The 22,551-nt window shown below is 46.7% G+C and overlaps 1 protein-coding gene across 29 annotated transcripts in view; it reads right to left on the bottom strand.

The window, feature by feature from the left end:
• The window catches only part of NEB (nebulin), a 130,945-nt gene that overhangs the window by 62,170 nt on the left and 46,224 nt on the right, over nt 1–22,551 (bottom strand). For all 29 annotated transcript variants that reach the window (XM_054829697.1, XM_054829698.1, XM_054829708.1 and 26 more), the window contains exons 53-85: nt 21,833–22,036; nt 21,379–21,483; nt 21,176–21,283; nt 19,657–19,968; nt 18,796–18,999; nt 18,342–18,446; nt 18,139–18,246; nt 16,620–16,931; nt 15,759–15,962; nt 15,305–15,409; nt 15,102–15,209; nt 13,588–13,899; nt 12,727–12,930; nt 12,273–12,377; nt 12,070–12,177; nt 10,196–10,507; nt 9,545–9,748; nt 8,966–9,070; nt 8,372–8,479; nt 7,114–7,425; nt 6,508–6,711; nt 5,330–5,434; nt 5,044–5,151; nt 4,351–4,662; nt 3,609–3,812; nt 3,309–3,413; nt 3,057–3,164; nt 2,569–2,880; nt 1,827–2,030; nt 1,527–1,631; nt 1,275–1,382; nt 787–1,098; nt 53–256 (exon numbers count right to left, since the gene is read on the bottom strand). In XM_054829697.1, the coding sequence (XP_054685672.1) occupies nt 53–256; nt 787–1,098; nt 1,275–1,382; nt 1,527–1,631; nt 1,827–2,030; nt 2,569–2,880; nt 3,057–3,164; nt 3,309–3,413; nt 3,609–3,812; nt 4,351–4,662; nt 5,044–5,151; nt 5,330–5,434; nt 6,508–6,711; nt 7,114–7,425; nt 8,372–8,479; nt 8,966–9,070; nt 9,545–9,748; nt 10,196–10,507; nt 12,070–12,177; nt 12,273–12,377; nt 12,727–12,930; nt 13,588–13,899; nt 15,102–15,209; nt 15,305–15,409; nt 15,759–15,962; nt 16,620–16,931; nt 18,139–18,246; nt 18,342–18,446; nt 18,796–18,999; nt 19,657–19,968; nt 21,176–21,283; nt 21,379–21,483; nt 21,833–22,036 (6,036 nt within the window). The remainder of the gene's footprint in view (nt 1–52; nt 257–786; nt 1,099–1,274; nt 1,383–1,526; nt 1,632–1,826; nt 2,031–2,568; nt 2,881–3,056; nt 3,165–3,308; nt 3,414–3,608; nt 3,813–4,350; nt 4,663–5,043; nt 5,152–5,329; nt 5,435–6,507; nt 6,712–7,113; nt 7,426–8,371; nt 8,480–8,965; nt 9,071–9,544; nt 9,749–10,195; nt 10,508–12,069; nt 12,178–12,272; nt 12,378–12,726; nt 12,931–13,587; nt 13,900–15,101; nt 15,210–15,304; nt 15,410–15,758; nt 15,963–16,619; nt 16,932–18,138; nt 18,247–18,341; nt 18,447–18,795; nt 19,000–19,656; nt 19,969–21,175; nt 21,284–21,378; nt 21,484–21,832; nt 22,037–22,551) is intronic.

Below are 22,551 nucleotides of genomic sequence, written 5' to 3'. Positions count from 1 at the left end.
AAGAAAAGAAATGTCGTCACATAAATGAAAGGTAAGTGAAAGGTAAGCTTACGTCACTGATCTGCAAAGCATTGATCTTAGCCTGGACGACGTCTGGCGTGTCAGTAATGCTGGTGAATTTCATGTCCTCTGGCCGCGTGCGGTACAACTTCTCGTTCAGGAGTTCCTGGGCTCTCTTTGCTTTGACCACATCCACAGAACCTTCTGCCACCCAGCCGATGCCTCGCAACCATTCTAGGTCTGACTTGTACACATTCTACAAAAAAACAAGGTTAATGACATTGCAGAGACAACTCTACGTGCAGAGAGGTTTTCTACAAGGCCTTCCCCAAGCTCCGGCTCGTACAGTCACACAGCAAGCAGTCAATGAGACTGTGGCGTACCACGTCCTGCCCATACACAGCTAAATCCCTGATTTGCACAGCAACAAAGATACTTTTAAAGATACTTTGCTAGATGCAGACCAGTAGAATAATCTGCAAGCAGTCCACAAGCAAACATTCTACAGTGGAACAAAAAAAATGTGGCTTCCTTATGAACTGCCCGGAATATTTCTGTCCCACAACCTGAAAACACTACTGGTTTGGAAAGGATCATCCAGATGGATTAAAATAAACATACCAGGACTGACTGAAGGCTCAGGAACGTGCTTTTCAACAGATATTTGCCCAGTCACTAACAAAGAGACCCTCACACACCTGCCATAAAGCTTTTCTACAGTTACCCTCACTCACATCACTCTTAAACAGCAACAGTAGTAACTACCACATCTCTACACAAACGCACATCGCTCTGTAGATCGTAGGCCTTCCTTGCATGGATCACGTCGTTCTGGTCAGGCAGGCAGGTCCACTGGTGAAGGTAGTGGCGGTAGTCAACATCGCTGACTAGCGTCTGGCACTCCTTGGCTGCCTGCACTGACATCGCATCGACTGGGATGTGGATGTGGGCCTTGGAATCATGGTACGCCTTCCTGTAAAGTCGGTCGTTCTGCAGCAACATGGCACGCGCAGCCCACGACAGTTTGGGATCCTCCTTGGCGGTGCGGCACCCAATGTAGTGGCCTTTCTGCTTCTCGTGCGTTTCTTTGTACTTGTACTAAGGAAAAGCAGAAACAATGTGAGCAGCCACACACTGCTCACCTGGACGCGACTAACAAACAGAAGGCTTGAAGCCTCCTAAGCTGTCAACCCTTTCAACTGAACTTGACTCAGTTCTGCGGAACCGGACGCAGGAGAGACAGACGCAGCAAGCCCAGTAAGAGAAGACTGTACCTCACTAGCAATGTCTCTGGAAGCCTTGGCGTGTTTGATGGGAATGGCATCAGCTCGTATGTCATAGCTTTTCGACTTGGCCTCATCCCAGGCCTTCTGATACTGTTTCTGCAAGGAAAATGAATCACCCTAGTTACACGCAGTCAAGACTCTCTCGTAGCAATGCCTTCTCTTAAAACCCACTCCAGAAGAACCATTGTCATGCTCTGAATTTCGTAACGCTTCACATGCATAATGATTTTACTCTCTTACATTGCTGATGTTGACCGCATTGACTTTGGACTGCAGCATTACAGGAGTATCGGAAGGTATGGAAATCTGCGTCTTATCTCTATCCCAGGCTTCACGATACAGATGCTAAGGAGGAGGGAAGCATAATGACATTTCATTATGGTCCGAACACTGAAAAAAACCTCACCAACAGGAATTCTTTGGTAATTCAGATTTCAATTAGTTTCCAATTAGTCATCCCCATGGTAGAAATTCTACCCTCCACCAGGAAGAAAAGAAATGTCGTCACATAAATGAAAGGTAAGTGAAAGGTAAGCTTACGTCACTGATCTGCAAAGCATTGATCTTAGCCTGGACGACGTCTGGCGTGTCAGTAATGCTGGTGAATTTCATGTCCTCTGGCCGCGTGCGGTACAACTTCTCGTTCAGGAGTTCCTGGGCTCTCTTTGCTTTGACCACATCCACAGAACCTTCTGCCACCCAGCCGATGCCTCGCAACCATTCCAGGTCTGACTTGTACACATTCTACAAAAAAACAAGGTTAATGACATTGCAGAGACAACTCTACGTGCAGAGAGGTTTTCTACAAGGCCTTCCCCAAGCTCCGGCTCGTACAGTCACACAGCAAGCAGTCAATGAGACTGTGGCGTACCACGTCCTGCCCATACACAGCTAAATCCCTGATTTGCACAGCAACAAAGATACTTTTAAAGATACTTTGCTAGATGCAGACCAGTAGAATAATCTGCAGGCAAATATTCTGCAGCAGATCAAAAAACCATCAGAAACATACGTTATGCTTCCCTTCCATGTCAAGTGCCCGGAATATTTCTGTCCCACAACCTGAAAACACTACTGGTTTGGAAAGGATCATCCAGATGGATTAAAATAAACATACCAGGACTGACTGAAGGCTCAGGAACGTGCTTTTCAACAGATATTTGCCCAGTCACTAACAAAGAGACCCTCACACACCTGCCATAAAGCTTTTCTACAGTTACCCTCACTCACATCACTCTTAAACAGCAACAGTAGTAACTACCACATCTCTACACAAACGCACATCGCTCTGTAGATCGTAGGCCTTCCTTGCATGGATCACGTCGTTCTGGTCAGGCAGGCAGGTCCACTGGTGAAGGTAGTGGCGGTAGTCAACATCGCTGACTAGCGTCTGGCACTCCTTGGCTGCCTGCACTGACATCGCATCGACTGGGATGTGGATGTGGGCCTTGGAATCATGGTACGCCTTCCTGTAAAGTCGGTCGTTCTGCAGCAACATGGCACGCGCAGCCCACGACAGTTTGGGATCCTCCTTGGCGGTGCGGCACCCAATGTAGTGGCCTTTCTGCTTCTCGTGCGTTTCTTTGTACTTGTACTAAGGAAAAGCAGAAACAATGTGAGCAGCCACACACTGCTCACCTGGACGCGACTAACAAACAGAAGGCTTGAAGCCTCCTAAGCTGTCAACCCTTTCAACTGAACTTGACTCAGTTCTGCGGAACCGGACGCAGGAGAGACAGACGCAGCAAGCCCAGTAAGAGAAGACTGTACCTCACTAGCAATGTCTCTGGAAGCCTTGGCGTGTTTGATGGGAATGGCATCAGCTCGTATGTCATAGCTTTTCGACTTGGCCTCATCCCAGGCCTTCTGATACTGTTTCTGCAAGGAAAATGAATCACCCTAGTTACACGCAGTCAAGACTCTCTCGTAGCAATGCCTTCTCTTAAAACCCACTCCAGAAGAACCATTGTCATGCTCTGAATTTCGTAACGCTTCACATGCATAATGATTTTACTCTCTTACATTGCTGATGTTGACCGCATTGACTTTGGACTGCAGCATTACAGGAGTATCGGAAGGTATGGAAATCTGCGTCTTATCTCTATCCCAGGCTTCACGATACAGATGCTAAGGAGGAGGGAAGCATAATGACATTTCATTATGGTCCGAACACTGAAAAAAACCTCACCAACAGGAATTCTTTGGTAATTCAGATTTCAATTAGTTTCCAATTAGTCATCCCCATGGTAGAAATTCTACCCTCCACCAGGAAGAAAAGAAATGTCGTCACATAAATGAAAGGTAAGTGAAAGGTAAGCTTACGTCACTGATCTGCAAAGCATTGATCTTAGCCTGGACGACGTCTGGCGTGTCAGTAATGCTGGTGAATTTCATGTCCTCTGGCCGCGTGCGGTACAACTTCTCGTTCAGGAGTTCCTGGGCTCTCTTTGCTTTGACCACATCCACAGAACCTTCTGTCAACCAGCCGATGCCTCGCAACCATTCTAGGTCTGACTTGTACACATTCTACAAAAAAACAAGGTTAATGACATTGCAGAGACAACTCTACGTGCAGAGAGGTTTTCTACAAGGCCTTCCCCAAGCTCCGGCTCGTACAGTCACACAGCAAGCAGTCAATGAGACTGTGGCGTACCACGTCCTGCCCATACACAGCTAAATCCCTGATTTGCACAGCAACAAAGATACTTTTAAAGATACTTTGCTAGATGCAGACCAGTAGAATAATCTGCAGGCAAATATTCTGCAGCAGATCAAAAAACCATCAGAAACATACGTTATGCTTCCCTTCCATGTCAAGTGCCCGGAATATTTCTGTCCCACAACCTGAAAACACTACTGGTTTGGAAAGGATCATCCAGATGGATTAAAATAAACATACCAGGACTGACTGAAGGCTCAGGAACGTGCTTTTCAACAGATATTTGCCCAGTCACTAACAAAGAGACCCTCACACACCTGCCATAAAGCTTTTCTACAGTTACCCTCACTCACATCACTCTTAAACAGCAACAGTAGTAACTACCACATCTCTACACAAACGCACATCGCTCTGTAGATCGTAGGCCTTCCTTGCATGGATCACGTCGTTCTGGTCAGGCAGGCAGGTCCACTGGTGAAGGTAGTGGCGGTAGTCAACATCGCTGACTAGCGTCTGGCACTCCTTGGCTGCCTGCACTGACATCGCATCGACTGGGATGTGGATGTGGGCCTTGGAATCATGGTACGCCTTCCTGTAAAGTCGGTCGTTCTGCAGCAACATGGCACGCGCAGCCCACGACAGTTTGGGATCCTCCTTGGCGGTGCGGCACCCAATGTAGTGGCCTTTCTGCTTCTCGTGCGTTTCTTTGTACTTGTACTAAGGAATGTAAAAAGAAATATTAAAAGAAATATCGAATCTGGGATGAATTTCCCATAATTGTATATTGCTACTGATCACAAATATATTTTTTATGTTATGAAATGTACTCATTAAGAGTTTAGAAATGCCTAACGCATTCTTGCTCCACGGCTTTTGTTTATTTACATTGTAGCTTATTTTCTAATGTCTGCTTAATATAAGGATTTCTAATTCAAATTTCTTTTGGAAATTGTTGCCCATTTTCTTTCTGCAATGAATTCTTTGTTAGTAGGCTTTCAAGATGTATCTAATATACAGTGGGGTTTTATGTTTTACATTGCTTATTACTTATCCTTGTTTCTCAAGCTAGCTGAAAAGAAATGTAAAGGAAGAACATACGTCACTCGCAATATCTCTTGATGCCTTCGCACTTCGGATTGGAATTGCATCAGCTCTCATGTCATAACCCTTCTGTTTGGCCTCTTCCCAGGCTTGTACATAAAGTTTCTACATGAAATAAGACAGAAAATAGCTTCTCAATATTCTGAAAGTTGGAATTTCTTAATTTCATAGTTTTTTCTTAAAATTTTTATCTATGTATATTTCAGAAGATCTTTATGGTTATAGAAATGCTTACTTAATTTCTGAATATCCATTACTTTAGTATATATTTAAATATTCTTACATGGCTAACATTAGCTGCATTGGCCTTCGCTAACAAAATTGTTGGTGTATCAGGCATGACATGAATCGATGTTTTGTCTGCATCCCAGGCTTCTGTGTATAAACGCTAAGGGAGAGGAAAACACATTCCATTAAAAAGTTTCTTTATGTGCCATGACAGAAAGACTGCAATTTTGAAAGCAGTAATCAAAAATATATCCATGATATAAAGGAAAAGTAATTTTGAATCAGAACAAGATATATATATATATAACCAAACTATACACTTGTGCAAAAAAAGTATTTTACAAGCTGCAAGGGGTATTTCTAGCAAGCTTTAAATACCCTGACATAGCAAATCTTCTCATTGAACAGCTCAAGAAGGAAACTTTGTCCTTCCTCATTATTTCTCAGGCTAAGTTGGCACAGCAATTGATTGATTTAGGATTGCTGGGAAACTGCTGTAGGAGGAAAACTATACTCATTATTCTGCTGTATCTGTACGAGTTGTTTGATTGATGTTTCTTATTAAAGAGGAGCAGGTGCTTTGTGACTTTCATCGTCCAGGTCTGAGATAAATTGCAGAAGCTTCACTTCCAGAGAACATAAGCTATTTCCTCATAACTTGTTCATCACGCAATATGACATTCAGTCAACAATGCATCAGTACAGTGGCTTCAGTAAAAGCCTCAATATTCTGCTACATCCTATCTTACAGCATGGCCATGGCACCACCACCTCTGGACATACCCTAACACCTTGCTGGAACATTGTTTCTGCAGATTTCACAGTATTGTCTAAGAACTGCAAAAAAATTTAGCCTGTTCTATCCGAGATGAGTTTTGTACAGTGAGGTAGCATTAACAAAATAGAAAATCATACCAAACAAACATTTAAAAATATAATTTCAGCTGGGATGGAAGGAAGAGGGAAATTCACCAAAATTTTTAGTATTACTCTTGAAAAATATGTGATTTAGGTAATTTTTTTCCTGGACATTTTTACTAAGTGTTCAGTTCAGACAGAGCCCTGAGATAACAGCTTTCCTGTGCAAAGGCTGAATTTGGACATTCATTTTGTCTAAGTCCACAACAAAAATCTTTAATCTTACTGTGTATTTTGTATTTTTCACCTCATGAACAAATTCCATTAGCATGTAATACTAGCTATTTTGAGAAAAAAACCCCACACAAATCTCACCTTGTTCATTATCTCAGCGTTTTGCTTGGCTAAGACCATGGCCAAAGAATCTGTCACACTAGTAAATTTAATTTGGTCTGCTGGCTGACGATACTTCCTTTCACTCAGGATTTCTCCAGCTTTCTTAGCTTTCTCAACTTCCATGGAACCAATAGGAACCCATCCAATACCTCTTAGCCATTCCAGGTCTGATTTGTAAACCGCCTGAAAAAGTTTGAAAGTTCATTACATGTGTGCAGATGTGATCAAATATTAAAATAACTATAAATAAGCATATCCTAGTCTATATGTATATATTTTTGCATAGTACTAGGATATGGATTTGAAAACAATCGTTATTTTTGAAGATTTAGTAAAATAAATAATAAATTACGAAAGGAATAGAGTTATTGAAGAACTCCACGAATACCAGAGAATATACACAAATCACACCTCCAGCTAAAGACTGAGAAAATAGGATTAAACATAAATTTGGTGATAGAATATTTCCCTTCTATCAGTATCTCTGATGCAAGCAACTAAGGCATATTATATATCTTTTAAAAATTATATTGTACAAGATCTAGTATATTTAATGATGTATTACAAATATAACAATTTACTCACGTCACTCTGTAGATCATAGGCCTTCTTAGCGTGGATAACATCATTCTGGTCCGGCAGACAGATCCACTGATGCAGATAGTGCTTGTAATCAATGTCGCTCACCAACTCCTGACATTTCTTCGCCAACACGATTCCCAGCATGTCCACTGGGCTACTGAAGTGTGTCTTTGTCTTCTCAAAGGCTTTCTTGTACTCCCTGTCACTCTGGATCTTGGCTACGTGCATCGACCACATCATCTTCGGATCATCCTCTATGTTACGGGCTCCAATATGGTGGCCAAGCTGCTTGCGATAGCCTTCTTTGTATTTGTACTGAAATAAAGTATATTCATATTCACATGGTATATTTATAAATTAATAAATAATTCACACAGTTTAAAATAATAATTAATATTTCATTTAGAGAAAAATATGATTTAGGTCTTTCTACTGTTTTTTTAATTTTCACATAGAAAGGATTTTTATTATAGATATCATTATCTCTGCTTTTTTATAAAACTATATCACACTTTCAATTGACTAAACGTTTAATGTCGCACACTTACTAACAAGTTTGATATTCCACATTATTTTATTATTAAGATTAAAATTTAAAGATTAACTTATTTTAAAAGCTTATTACAAAATAGCTTGATGAAGATAGTGTGATAGTCTTAATACTAACAATTTAAATATCAATCTTGATAGAAAAACAAGGAGCATAAAAAACTGTTATCCTCTGTCTCTTAGTGATGTTTCCTCATCCCAGAAGGAAAAGCTATCATAGTCATTGCATTTTTTTTCCTGTTTTTGTATTCAGACATCTTGAATTTCAGTATGGCACTTCAACAGAACTATTTTTTCCTCAGAAAAAGACAACAATTTAGAAGTTTTAGAATTGATTTACTAATACATCTATTTTGGGGAGAGATTTTAAAGTAGTTCCTCTTTTGACTCAGAAAATGTAACTAACTTTACCATTGACTCATACGCCTTATTGATCATCCTACTTGAACATCCATGGACATTAATGGAACTATTACAGAGGGCACAGAAATAATCCTCATATTATTTTATTTATTAATATGATATATACTTCGTTCATAAAAATCATGGCTATCTATCGCTTTCATGTACTAAAGGCATGCAGTAGAATCACTGGATTTCAGTATTATCTATTCTATGAACTTAAGGTATTACATTAACAAACAATGGAACAAACACTCTGATTCTTTTCCATTACTAAATCCATACAGACACAATAAAAAAAACTGCTTACATCACTGGCGATCTCTCTGGATGCTCTGGCAGCTTGAATAGGAATGGCATCAAAACGCAAATCATGACCCTTCTTCTTCGATTCCTCCAAAGCTAGTTTGTACATTTTCTGTGAGAAAAATATTCACATTCTTGTTTCAAAAACAAAATTACACTTCAGTTAAGCACATCTGTGTAATAAAACAAATTAAGTCCCTGAATAATATTGTTAATGTTCAGACAACTTAAATATCTGAACATAGCGCTATCTTCTGTAGAAAATAAAAAAATGCAGATTTCAAAGATCTTGTAATTGTATTGTAGACGTGTGGAAACTGGAAATCATTTAGGAAAGGAATACTCTAAAAATTATATTATTCATTTCCATCCCTTGCTATAGAAATTATGTCTCATTTATGACAGATAATATATTTTAAAAGCCCGACTAGATACCCAGGAAGTAAATTCTAGAAAAAGAACAACTCTGATTTTAGCAGTGCAGCTGACAATTTGTGAAACTAAACAACTCAACAATATTATAACATTAATTAAAGTCAGAGATGACAAAATTGTACTTGTCAGAAATCCTTTAATTCCACTCTTTATTGTTACTCACCTGACTATAGTTTAATTGGTTTTGTTTAGCTAGCAGGATCTCAGGTGTGTCAGGCATGACATGAACCATGGTCTTATCTTTATTCCATGCTTCAGTGTATAAACGCTAAGAAAGAATACAGGAAGATATTAATATTGCATTCCAAAATGAGTTAATATCTCATTAATCAGGTAAAACAGAGCAAACTAGGTAAAATTAGGAAATATAGCATGGATAAATGGGTTTGTATTTAATCAGGTAGAGGTACCATTATTAAAAAAAGAATTTATCTGCAGAAACTTAACAACACTTAGAAAACTGCCACATTACTTAAGAATAAGGAATAAACCAAAGCATTATTACTGCTCAATGCACAGACATGTCAAAGAAAAGATTAAAATGTAATATGCAGAATATCATGACAAAGATGAGTCTTAACATTACATGGCCTAATAGTTTCAATTGAAATGAACAGAGCATGCTATGTGAAAATGCATCATCTCTGAACTTCAGCATTATTTGTGATCATTCTATTTCTAGACTGTCTCCAGGGTTCAGGTGGAGACTGATGACGTGTTACCTAATCAAATCAAGACTCACCTTATTCATCGTCTCCGCATTCTGCTTCGCTAAGACCATCTCTAGAGAATCAGTGACGCTAGTAAACTTGATTGTGTCTGGAGGCTGACGGTATATTTTATCACTCAAGATCTCTCCAGCCTTCTTGGCTTTTTCAACTTCCAAGGAACCAATTGGGACCCAACCAATGCCCCGCAACCATTCAAGGTCAGACTTGTAGCAATTCTATTACAAAAAAAAATACACAGGTCATAATAATAATATCAACAACAACAACAACAACCACCACCACCACAACAACAACAATAATAATAATGCTGCAATTTATACAGTGCATCTTTTGACAGTTAAGTAACCTCACTATCAACTTTTAATTCAAATACATTCAAAACCCTAGAGAAAATCTTGGAAAAAATTACTGCATTTCATCTACATTAAGAATGAAACCATTATCCAAGTTTCACAGAATGGCCCAAATTCTGGAATTACAGAAATTAATTTAAATATCAATTAGTTAACATAACCTATTGGAGATGTGAGTTTCAATTACCCATGAAACTTATAAAGCAGTCTTGAAAATTTGTTTCTACGACATAGGTATGTGATGGCCTGGCCCATCTATGTAAAATATCAATATGTTCCTCACCAAAAATTAAACCAAAAAGAGCTTACATCACTCTGTAGATCATAGGCCTTCTTAGCGTGGATAACATCATTCTGGTCCGGCAGACAGATCCACTGATGCAGATAGTGCTTGTAATCAATGTCGCTCACCAACTCCTGACATTTCTTCGCCAACACGATTCCCAGCATGTCCACTGGGCTACTGAAGTGTGTCTTTGTCTTCTCAAAGGCTTTCTTGTACTCCCTGTCACTCTGGATCTTGGCTACGTGCATCGACCACATCATCTTCGGATCATCCTCTATGTTACGGGCTCCAATATGGTGGCCAAGCTGCTTGCGATAGCCTTCTTTGTATTTGTACTGCAGGCAAAAAAAACGTTCAGTGAGTTTTAGTTTAGTTTTCTCTATGTCCATAGCAGTCCAAGTGGCACAACCTCCAGGGAACGCAGTATTTGAAATCACGGAGACTTTAGAGAGAGAAAGTATTCTGCTGATGAACTGCAGTGTAAAGCTACAAAAGGATTCACACAATGTTATCTGCCTGATATGACCTTCACATTTTCAAACTCCCTGACCTACGTATTAAGAGCTACTGCCCTGTAAGTGAGAGTAAAAAAATTCTCCAAATTATGGCAGCAATATGAAAGGCCCAAAGTTCAAGAAATACCCCCTACATAAAGAATCAATTAGTGACCTTCAAGTATAAACAGCCAAATAAATTCTTGTTCAATCTATTGACGAGATAAAATGCCAACCATGTCCTGGATGGCATCACCAGCAGCGTGACCAGCAGATTGACAGAGGGGATTTTCCACTTCTGCTCAGCTCTTGTGAGACCCCCCTGCAGTGCTGCGTCCAGCTCAGGGGTCACCTGGACAAGAAGGACATGGAGCTCTTGGAGCGAGTCCAGAGGAAGCCACAAAGATGATCCAAGGGCTGGAGCACCTCTGCTATGGAGACAGGCTGAGAGAGTTGGGGTTGTTCAGCCTGGAGAAGAGAAAGCTCTGGGGAGACCTTAGCCAAGCCTTCCAGTACCTGAAGGGACCTACAGGAAAGCTGGAGAGGGACTGTTGACAAGGGCATGGGGCATTAGGACAAGGGGGAATGGCCTTAAGCTGAAGGAGGGGAGATTTAGATTAGATATTGGGAAGAAATTTTTCCCTGTGAGGGTGGTGAGGCCCTGGCACAGGTTGCCCAGAGAAGCGGTGGCTGCCCCTGGCTCCCTGGAAGTGTTCAAGGCCAGGTTGGATGGGGCTTTGGGCAACCTGGGCTAGTGGAGGGTGTCCCTGCCCATGGCAGGGGGTGAGACTGGATGGGCTTTGAGGTCCCTTCCCACCCAAACCATTCTAAAATGATTCTATGATAAAAACTTACGGAGCATAGAAACAGAGGTGGAAGTTTAAATAGAAAAGTCAAACACTTATAAAGAATAGATTTTGATATTAATACGTAATAATAATAATTTTTTTTTTACTTTTATACCACCTTCAGTTTTAAAGAAAAACTTGGTGTGAGTTTTTTTCCTAACGTGCAGCTCAGCTGCGTACCCGCAACAATAAGGGCGTGCAGGTTGGCAGGACTGAGGGCAGCACACCACCTCAAACATCCACTCTGTGGCACAAGGGGATGCACCCACAAGCCCCGGAGGGATGCGGCTTTGGATTGCATCCACCACACAGCTCCCAGCTACTCTCTCCACACTATCTACACATTCCCTAGCAACACTGCACGCCCATAACGAGAGCAGGGACAGCTACAGGCGTTCCCTCCAGAAACAACACGTTTACGCACTAGCTGAATGGTAAAGACAGCTAAGAGCTGTGTTGCCTCCAGTCATCCAAGGTCGCAGACCCTGGGCTTCAACTGCAACCACCTGGACACTGCCCGACAGGGTGTGCTGCCACGGGCGGCTGCATACTTACGTCACTGGCAATGTCTCGGGAAGCTTTAGCAGACCTGATAGGAATGGCATCAGCCCGCATGTCGTAGCCCTTTTTCTTCTCTTCCTCCAGCGCAAGCTTGTACAGTTTCTGAAAGAAAAACAAGCATTGCTCTCAAGCATCACTTCTTCCTGGGCCACAGCAGTGTCCACGGATGGACGCAGAACCCCACCTCAAACACCTACCTCGCTGAGGTTCGCTTGGTTCTGCTGGGCCAGCAAAATGCCAGGTGTATCCGGCATAATGTGAACACTGGTTTTATCCTTCTCCCAGGCTGATACGTAGGAACGCTGAAAAAATTAGTGCAACGTGAAATAAGACCACGCAAGTGCTGCGCAACAAACTCAAGGAGCAAACTAGCTCAGCAAAATGAAGCAAGGGGCCTCTACTTTGCTCTGACTCAGGAACGCCTTTTCTCGTCCCAAAACCTTCTGCTGCTTCACTCTTTGCTTTCCCACACTGCACCCAATTGCTGCTCCAACCACACAAAATAGAATTTGATCTAAACTAAGGAACACAAATCCCTGACGCAAGAGGATGCAGTACCCCCCTTGCAAAACCCAGGCCCTGGAAGCAGAGAGCCCAGATCCCCGGGAAATGCACTCATTTCCTTCTGGCTGCACACACAACAAAGCTCACTTGGTTCATAATGTCAGAGTTGTGCTTTGCCAGAACCATAGGCATCGAGTCAGGAAGGCTCGTGAATTTGATGGTGTCCGGGTGCTGCCGATACTTCTTGTCACTCAGGATGAGGCTCGCCCTCTTATTCTTCTCATCGTCCAGGGAACCACTTGGGGACCAGCCAATGCCCCTCAGCCACAGGAGGTCGGACTTGTACACGTTCTGGAAGGACACGCAAGGACACACAGCAGCTCAGCAACCTCCTTACTCTCCGCAACAACTCCTCCTACCAAGGGAAGCTCGGCCTACCAAAACACGCTTTCCCCCGTCAACCTACCAGCCACCACAAAAGTGACTCCCATTAAGCTCAGCTCCCCACAACCTGCCTCCCCGTGCCTACAACAGCACAAGCAGGCGCCAAACAATCCACAAACCCTCCCTCCCCATCTTCTGAGTCTCCCTGGGAAAGACCTACCCCATTTGGCAATCTCCAGCTGGCAGGGCCACAGAAGGAGCCTTATACCTCATCACCTAACGCTCCCCATACCATTCCCCACCACACACATGCCCTGCCTTTGCCCATGTCGGTCCTCCACAAGAAAATACTTGACTCCGTCGCCCTTCCCCTGCCATACAGAACTCTAGCCACCTGCCACAACCCTCCCACACAATGCTCAAGGCAAGACAGGACTCTTCTGCGACCATAAACAATGACACCGCGCAAACTTCATCCTTGCCCCTTCACAACACCAACTCTCAGCGAGCCAGAACGGCCACAACACAGTCTCAGTCTCGCAGAATCAGCCTACACTTATGCTCCCCACCACAGAACACAGGAGAGACTTCTGGCTTTCACACAGCCAGTAAGGAATAACTTACATCACTCTGAAGGTCGTACACTTTCCTGGCTTGTACAACATCGTTCTGGTCCGGCAGACAGGTCCACCGATGCAGAGAGTGCTTGTAATCAATGTCGCTCACCAACTCCTGACATTTCTTCGCCAACACGATTCCCAGCATGTCCACTGGGCTACTGAAGTGTGTCTTTGTCTTCTCAAAGGCTTTCTTGTACTCCCTGTCACTCTGGATCTTGGCTACGTGCATCGACCACATCATCTTCGGATCATCCTCTATGTTACGGGCTCCGATATGGTGGCCAAGCTGCTTGCGATAGCCTTCCTTATACCTGTACTGCAGGGTTCAAGAAGCTCAGTAAGTTTCAGACCAGCTCTTCTCCCTTCTGGCACTATTCTCTAGCCATGCCTGTGAACAAGCACTTTGCTAACGGAGCCTGGCAAGATCACCACGTGAAGACATGTCTAAGCGCAGCATATCCCTACTGCGTCCTACCATTCCATCCCACCCCACGCCTACACTGGGCCACAGGAGGCGCATGGAGGCCCAGATGGCAACTCCAACCACACCAGCTCAGGAACCAGGAGCGATGCATGCCAGCTGACACGGTCTCCACACAACCTAAGCACCCCCACAGAGAGGCCAGCTCAGCAGCTGGGATGCAAAACTCGGGGAAAACCACCAGGCAGCTCCAGCAGGCAACCTGGGCCTCGTCCTGCACAGACCTGTCTGCCCTCACCCACACAGCCCACAGCAGCTGACATGCTGCACTGCACCACGCTCACCTGCACATTGCTCAGGAGTCTTATTCTCCCAGCCCCGTGTCCGTCCTCATCTGCCAGCCTACAGCCACTAAGCTTGGGAAAGTCACAAGGGGCAACACGACACTTTTTCCCCCCACCTTTTACTGAAATCTCAAGTAAGACCGAGATTGAACTCACCACCTTACAAGAGGGGAACAAACCTGAACTACAGAACCTCACATAAGAGAGTAAATTCAGCTCCTGCAGAGCTAAGCCCTAAAAAGATACTCTGGGGCACAGTAATGACTGGCCTACAGTGACGGGGCCTGTCCCCTGGCCAGACAGAAACAATAAATGCCTCAGTCGTAGCACAGAACTTGGTGTGGGTTTTCCTTCCTAACGTCCAGCTCAGCTGCGTACCCGCAACAATAAGGGCGTGCAGGTTGGCAGGACTGAGGGCAGCACACCACCTCAAACATCCACTCTGTGGCACAAGGGGATGCACCCACAAGCCCCGGAGGGATGCGGCTTTGGATTGCATCCACCACACAGCTCCCAGCTACTCTCTCCACACTATCTACACATTCCCTAGCAACACTGCACGCCCATAACGAGAGCAGGGACAGCTACAGGCGTTCCCTCCAGAAACAACACGTTTACGCACTAGCTGAATGGTAAAGACAGCTAAGAGCTGTGTTGCCTCCAGTCATCCAAGGTCGCAGACCCTGGGCTTCAACTGCAACCACCTGGACACTGCCCGACAGGGTGTGCTGCCACGGGCGGCTGCATACTTACGTCACTGGCAATGTCTCGGGAAGCTTTAGCAGACCTGATAGGAATGGCATCAGCCCGCATGTCGTAGCCCTTTTTCTTCTCTTCCTCCAGCGCAAGCTTGTACAGTTTCTGAAAGAAAAACAAGCATTGCTCTCAAGCATCACTTCTTCCTGGGCCACAGCAGTGTCCACGGATGGACGCAGAACCCCACCTCAAACACCTACCTCGCTGAGGTTCGCTTGGTTCTGCTGGGCCAGCAAAATGCCAGGTGTATCCGGCATAATGTGAACACTGGTTTTATCCTTCTCCCAGGCTGATACGTAGGAACGCTGAAAAAATTAGTGCAACGTGAAATAAGACCACGCAAGTGCTGCGCAACAAACTCAAGGAGCAAACTAGCTCAGCAAAATGAAGCAAGGGGCCTCTACTTTGCTCTGACTCAGGAACGCCTTTTCTCGTCCCAAAACCTTCTGCTGCTTCACTCTTTGCTTTCCCACACTGCACCCAATTGCTGCTCCAACCACACAAAATAGAATTTGATCTAAACTAAGGAACACAAATCCCTGACGCAAGAGGATGCAGTACCCCCCTTGCAAAACCCAGGCCCTGGAAGCAGAGAGCCCAGATCCCCGGGAAATGCACTCATTTCCTTCTGGCTGCACACACAACAAAGCTCACTTGGTTCATAATGTCAGAGTTGTGCTTTGCCAGAACCATAGGCATCGAGTCAGGAAGGCTCGTGAATTTGATGGTGTCCGGGTGCTGCCGATACTTCTTGTCACTCAGGATGAGGCTCGCCCTCTTATTCTTCTCATCGTCCAGGGAACCACTTGGGGACCAGCCAATGCCCCTCAGCCACAGGAGGTCGGACTTGTACACGTTCTGGAAGGACACGCAAGGACACACAGCAGCTCAGCAACCTCCTTACTCTCCGCAACAACTCCTCCTACCAAGGGAAGCTTGGCCTACCAAAACACGCTTTCCCCCGTCAACCTACCAGCCACCACAAAAGTGACTCCCATTAAGCTCAGCTCCCCACAACCTGCCTCCCCGTGCCTACAACAGCACAAGCAGGCGCCAAACAATCCACAAACCCTCCCTCCCCATCTTCTGAGTCTCCCTGGGAAAGACCTACCCCATTTGGCAATCTCCAGCTGGCAGGGCCACAGAAGGAGCCTTATACCTCATCACCTAATGCTCCCCATACCATTCCCCACCACACACATGCCCTGCCTTTGCCCATGTCGGTCCTCCACAAGAAAATACTTGACTCCGTCGCCCTTCCCCTGCCATACAGAACTCTAGCCACCTGCCACAACCCTCCCACACAATGCTCAAGGCAAGACAGGACTCTTCTGCGACCATAAACGATGACACCGCGCAAACTTCATCCTTGCCCCTTCACAACACCAACTCTCAGCGAGCCAGAACGGCCACAACACAGTCTCAGTCTCGCAGAATCAGCCTACACTTATGCTCCCCACCACAGAACACAGGAGAGACTTCTGGCTTTCACACAGCCAGTAAGGAATAACTTACATCACTCTGAAGGTCGTACACTTTCCTGGCTTGTACAACATCGTTCTGGTCCGGCAGACAGGTCCACCGATGCAGAGAGTGCTTGTAATCAATGTCGCTCACCAACTCCTGACATTTCTTCGCCAACACGATTCCCAGCATGTCCACTGGGCTACTGAAGTGTGTCTTTGTCTTCTCAAAGGCTTTCTTGTACTCCCTGTCACTCTGGATCTTGGCTACGTGCATCGACCACATCATCTTCGGATCATCCTCTATGTTACGGGCTCCGATATGGTGGCCAAGCTGCTTGCGATAGCCTTCCTTATACCTGTACTGCAGGGTTCAAGAAGCTCAGTAAGTTTCAGACCAGCTCTTCTCCCTTCTGGCACTATTCTCTAGCCATGCCTGTGAACAAGCACTTTGCTAACGGAGCCTGGCAAGATCACCACGTGAAGACATGTCTAAGCGCAGCATATCCCTACTGCGTCCTACCATTCCATCCCACCCCACGCCTACACTGGGCCACAGGAGGCGCATGGAGGCCCAGATGGCAACTCCAACCACACCAGCTCAGGAACCAGGAGCGATGCATGCCAGCTGACACGGTCTCCACACAACCTAAGCACCCCCACAGAGAGGCCAGCTCAGCAGCTGGGATGCACAACTCGGGGAAAACCACCAGGCAGCTCCAGCAGGCAACCTGGGCCTCGTCCTGCACAGACCTGTCTGCCCTCACCCACACAGCCCACAGCAGCTGACATGCTGCACTGCACCACGCTCACCTGCACATTGCTCAGGAGTCTTATTCTCCCAGCCCCGTGTCCGTCCTCATCTGCCAGCCTACAGCCACTAAGCTTGGGAAAGTCACAAGGGGCAACACGACACTTTTTCCCCCCACCTTTTACTGAAATCTCAAGTAAGACCGAGGAGAGATTGAACTCACCACCTTACAAGAGGGGAACAAACCTGAACTACAGAACCTCACATAAGAGAGTAAATTCAGCTCCTGCAGAGCTAAGCCCTAAAAAGATACTCTGGGGCACAGTAATGACTGGCCTACAGTGACGGGGCCTGTCCCCTGGCCAGACAGAAACAATAAATGCCTCAGTCGTAGCACAGAACTTGGTGTGGGTTTTCCTTCCTAACGTCCAGCTCAGCTGCGTACCCGCAACAATAAGGGCGTGCAGGTTGGCAGGACTGAGGGCAGCACACCACCTCAAACATCCACTCTGTGGCACAAGGGGATGCACCCACAAGCCCCGGAGGGATGCGGCTTTGGATTGCATCCACCACACAGCTCCCAGCTACTCTCTCCACACTATCTACACATTCCCTAGCAACACTGCACGCCCATAACGAGAGCAGGGACAGCTACAGGCGTTCCCTCCAGAAACAACACGTTTACGCACTAGCTGAATGGTAAAGACAGCTAAGAGCTGTGTTGCCTCCAGTCATCCAAGGTCGCAGACCCTGGGCTTCAACTGCAACCACCTGGACACTGCCCGACAGGGTGTGCTGCCACGGGCGGCTGCATACTTACGTCACTGGCAATGTCTCGGGAAGCTTTAGCAGACCTGATAGGAATGGCATCAGCCCGCATGTCGTAGCCCTTTTTCTTCTCTTCCTCCAGCGCAAGCTTGTACAGTTTCTGAAAGAAAAACAAGCATTGCTCTCAAGCATCACTTCTTCCTGGGCCACAGCAGTGTCCACGGATGGATGCAGAACCCCACCTCAAACACCTACCTCGCTGAGGTTCGCTTGGTTCTGCTGGGCCAGCAAAATGCCAGGTGTATCCGGCATAATGTGAACACTGGTTTTATCCTTCTCCCAGGCTGATACGTAGGAACGCTGAAAAAATTAGTGCAACGTGAAATAAGACCACACAAGTGCTGCGCAACAAACTCAGGGAGCAAACTAGCTCAGCAAAATGAAGCAAGGGGCCTCTACTTTGCTCTGACTCAGGAACGCCTTTTCTCGTCCCAAAACCTTCTGCTGCTTCACTCTTTGCTTTCCCACACTGCACCCAATTGCTGCTCCAACCACACAAAATAGAATTTGATCTAAACTAAGGAACACAAATCCCTGACGCAAGAGGATGCAGTACCCCCCTTGCAAAACCCAGGCCCTGGAAGCAGAGAGCCCAGATCCCCGGGAAATGCACTCATTTCCTTCTGGCTGCACACACAACAAAGCTCACTTGGTTCATAATGTCAGAGTTGTGCTTTGCCAGAACCATAGGCATCGAGTCAGGAAGGCTCGTGAATTTGATGGTGTCCGGGTGCTGCCGATACTTCTTGTCACTCAGGATGAGGCTCGCCCTCTTATTCTTCTCATCGTCCAGGGAACCACTTGGGGACCAGCCAATGCCCCTCAGCCACAGGAGGTCGGACTTGTACACGTTCTGGAAGGACACGCAAGGACACACAGCAGCTCAGCAACCTCCTTACTCTCCGCAACAACTCCTCCTACCAAGGGAAGCTCGGCCTACCAAAACACGCTTTCCCCCGTCAACCTACCAGCCACCACAAAAGTGACTCCCATTAAGCTCAGCTCCCCACAACCTGCCTCCCCGTGCCTACAACAGCACAAGCAGGCGCCAAACAATCCACAAACCCTCCCTCCCCATCTTCTGAGTCTCCCTGGGAAAGACCTACCCCATTTGGCAATCTCCAGCTGGCAGGGCCACAGAAGGAGCCTTATACCTCATCACCTAATGCTCCCCATACCATTCCCCACCACACACATGCCCTGCCTTTGCCCATGTCGGTCCTCCACAAGAAAATACTTGACTCCGTCGCCCTTCCCCTGCCATACAGAACTCTAGCCACCTGCCACAACCCTCCCACACAATGCTCAAGGCAAGACAGGACTCTTCTGCGACCATAAACGATGACACCACGCAAACTTCATCCTTGCCCCTTCACAACACCAACTCTCAGCGAGCCAGAACGGCCACACAACAGTCTCAGTCTCGCAGAATCAGCCTACACTTATGCTCCCCACCACAGAACACAGGAGAGACTTCTGGCTTTCACACAGCCAGTAAGGAATAACTTACATCACTCTGAAGGTCGTACACTTTCCTGGCTTGTACAACATCGTTCTGGTCCGGCAGACAGGTCCACCGATGCAGAGAGTGCTTGTAATCAATGTCGCTCACCAACTCCTGACATTTCTTCGCCAACACGATTCCCAGCATGTCCACTGGGCTACTGAAGTGTGTCTTTGTCTTCTCAAAGGCTTTCTTGTACTCCCTGTCACTCTGGATCTTGGCTACGTGCATCGACCACATCATCTTCGGATCATCCTCTATGTTACGGGCTCCGATATGGTGGCCAAGCTGCTTGCGATAGCCTTCCTTATACCTGTACTGCAGGGTTCAAGAAGCTCAGTAAGTTTCAGACCAGCTCTTCTCCCTTCTGGCACTATTCTCTAGCCATGCCTGTGAACAAGCACTTTGCTAACGGAGCCTGGCAAGATCACCACGTGAAGACATGTCTAAGCGCAGCATATCCCTACTGCGTCCTACCATTCCATCCCACCCCACGCCTACACTGGGCCACAGGAGGCGCATGGAGGCCCAGATGGCAACTCCAACCACACCAGCTCAGGAACCAGGAGCGATGCATGCCAGCTGACACGGTCTCCACACAACCTAAGCACCCCCACAGAGAGGCCAGCTCAGCAGCTGGGATGCAAAACTCGGGGAAAACCACCAGGCAGCTCCAGCAGGCAACCTGGGCCTCGTCCTGCACAGACCTGTCTGCCCTCACCCACACAGCCCACAGCAGCTGACATGCTGCACTGCACCACGCTCACCTGCACATTGCTCAGGAGTCTTATTCTCCCAGCCCCGTGTCCGTCCTCATCTGCCAGCCTACAGCCACTAAGCTTGGGAAAGTCACAAGGGGCAACACGACACTTTTTCCCCCCACCTTTTACTGAAATCTCAAGTAAGACCGAGGAGAGATTGAACTCACCACCTTACAAGAGGGGAACAAACCTGAACTACAGAACCTCACATAAGAGAGTAAATTCAGCTCCTGCAGAGCTAAGCCCTAAAAAGATACTCTGGGGCACAGTAATGACTGGCCTACAGTGACGGGGCCTGTCCCCTGGCCAGACAGAAACAATAAATGCCTCAGTCGTAGCACAGAACTTGGTGTGGGTTTTCCTTCCTAACGTCCAGCTCAGCTGCGTACCCGCAACAATAAGGGCGTGCAGGTTGGCAGGACTGAGGGCAGCACACCACCTCAAACATCCACTCTGTGGCACAAGGGGATGCACCCACAAGCCCCGGAGGGATGCGGCTTTGGATTGCATCCACCACACAGCTCCCAGCTACTCTCTCCACACTATCTACACATTCCCTAGCAACACTGCACGCCCATAACGAGAGCAGGGACAGCTACAGGCGTTCCCTCCAGAAACAACACGTTTACGCACTAGCTGAATGGTAAAGACAGCTAAGAGCTGTGTTGCCTCCAGTCATCCAAGGTCGCAGACCCTGGGCTTCAACTGCAACCACCTGGACACTGCCCGACAGGGTGTGCTGCCACGGGCGGCTGCATACTTACGTCACTGGCAATGTCTCGGGAAGCTTTAGCAGACCTGATAGGAATGGCATCAGCCCGCATGTCGTAGCCCTTTTTCTTCTCTTCCTCCAGCGCAAGCTTGTACAGTTTCTGAAAGAAAAACAAGCATTGCTCTCAAGCATCACTTCTTCCTGGGCCACAGCAGTGTCCACGGATGGACGCAGAACCCCACCTCAAACACCTACCTCGCTGAGGTTCGCTTGGTTCTGCTGGGCCAGCAAAATGCCAGGTGTATCCGGCATAATGTGAACACTGGTTTTATCCTTCTCCCAGGCTGATACGTAGGAACGCTGAAAAAATTAGTGCAACGTGAAATAAGACCACGCAAGTGCTGCGCAACAAACTCAAGGAGCAAACTAGCTCAGCAAAATGAAGCAAGGGGCCTCTACTTTGCTCTGACTCAGGAACGCCTTTTCTCGTCCCAAAACCTTCTGCTGCTTCACTCTTTGCTTTCCCACACTGCACCCAATTGCTGCTCCAACCACACAAAATAGAATTTGATCTAAACTAAGGAACACAAATCCCTGACGCAAGAGGATGCAGTACCCCCCTTGCAAAACCCAGGCCCTGGAAGCAGAGAGCCCAGATCCCCGGGAAATGCACTCATTTCCTTCTGGCTGCACACACAACAAAGCTCACTTGGTTCATAATGTCAGAGTTGTGCTTTGCCAGAACCATAGGCATCGAGTCAGGAAGGCTCGTGAATTTGATGGTGTCCGGGTGCTGCCGATACTTCTTGTCACTCAGGATGAGGCTCGCCCTCTTATTCTTCTCATCGTCCAGGGAACCACTTGGGGACCAGCCAATGCCCCTCAGCCACAGGAGGTCGGACTTGTACACGTTCTGGAAGGACACGCAAGGACACACAGCAGCTCAGCAACCTCCTTACTCTCCGCAACAACTCCTCCTACCAAGGGAAGCTCGGCCTACCAAAACACGCTTTCCCCCGTCAACCTACCAGCCACCACAAAAGTGACTCCCATTAAGCTCAGCTCCCCACAACCTGCCTCCCCGTGCCTACAACAGCACAAGCAGGCGCCAAACAATCCACAAACCCTCCCTCCCCATCTTCTGAGTCTCCCTGGGAAAGACCTACCCCATTTGGCAATCTCCAGCTGGCAGGGCCACAGAAGGAGCCTTATACCTCATCACCTAACGCTCCCCATACCATTCCCCACCACACACATGCCCTGCCTTTGCCCATGTCGGTCCTCCACAAGAAAATACTTGACTCCGTCGCCCTTCCCCTGCCATACAGAACTCTAGCCACCTGCCACAACCCTCCCACACAATGCTCAAGGCAAGACAGGACTCTTCTGCGACCATAAACGATGACACCACGCAAACTTCATCCTTGC

This window comes from Grus americana, chromosome 6, assembly GCF_028858705.1.
Source record: "Grus americana isolate bGruAme1 chromosome 6, bGruAme1.mat, whole genome shotgun sequence".
NCBI lineage: Eukaryota > Metazoa > Chordata > Aves > Gruiformes > Gruidae > Grus > Grus americana.
This window is presented reverse-complemented; position numbering and strand designations above follow the sequence as displayed.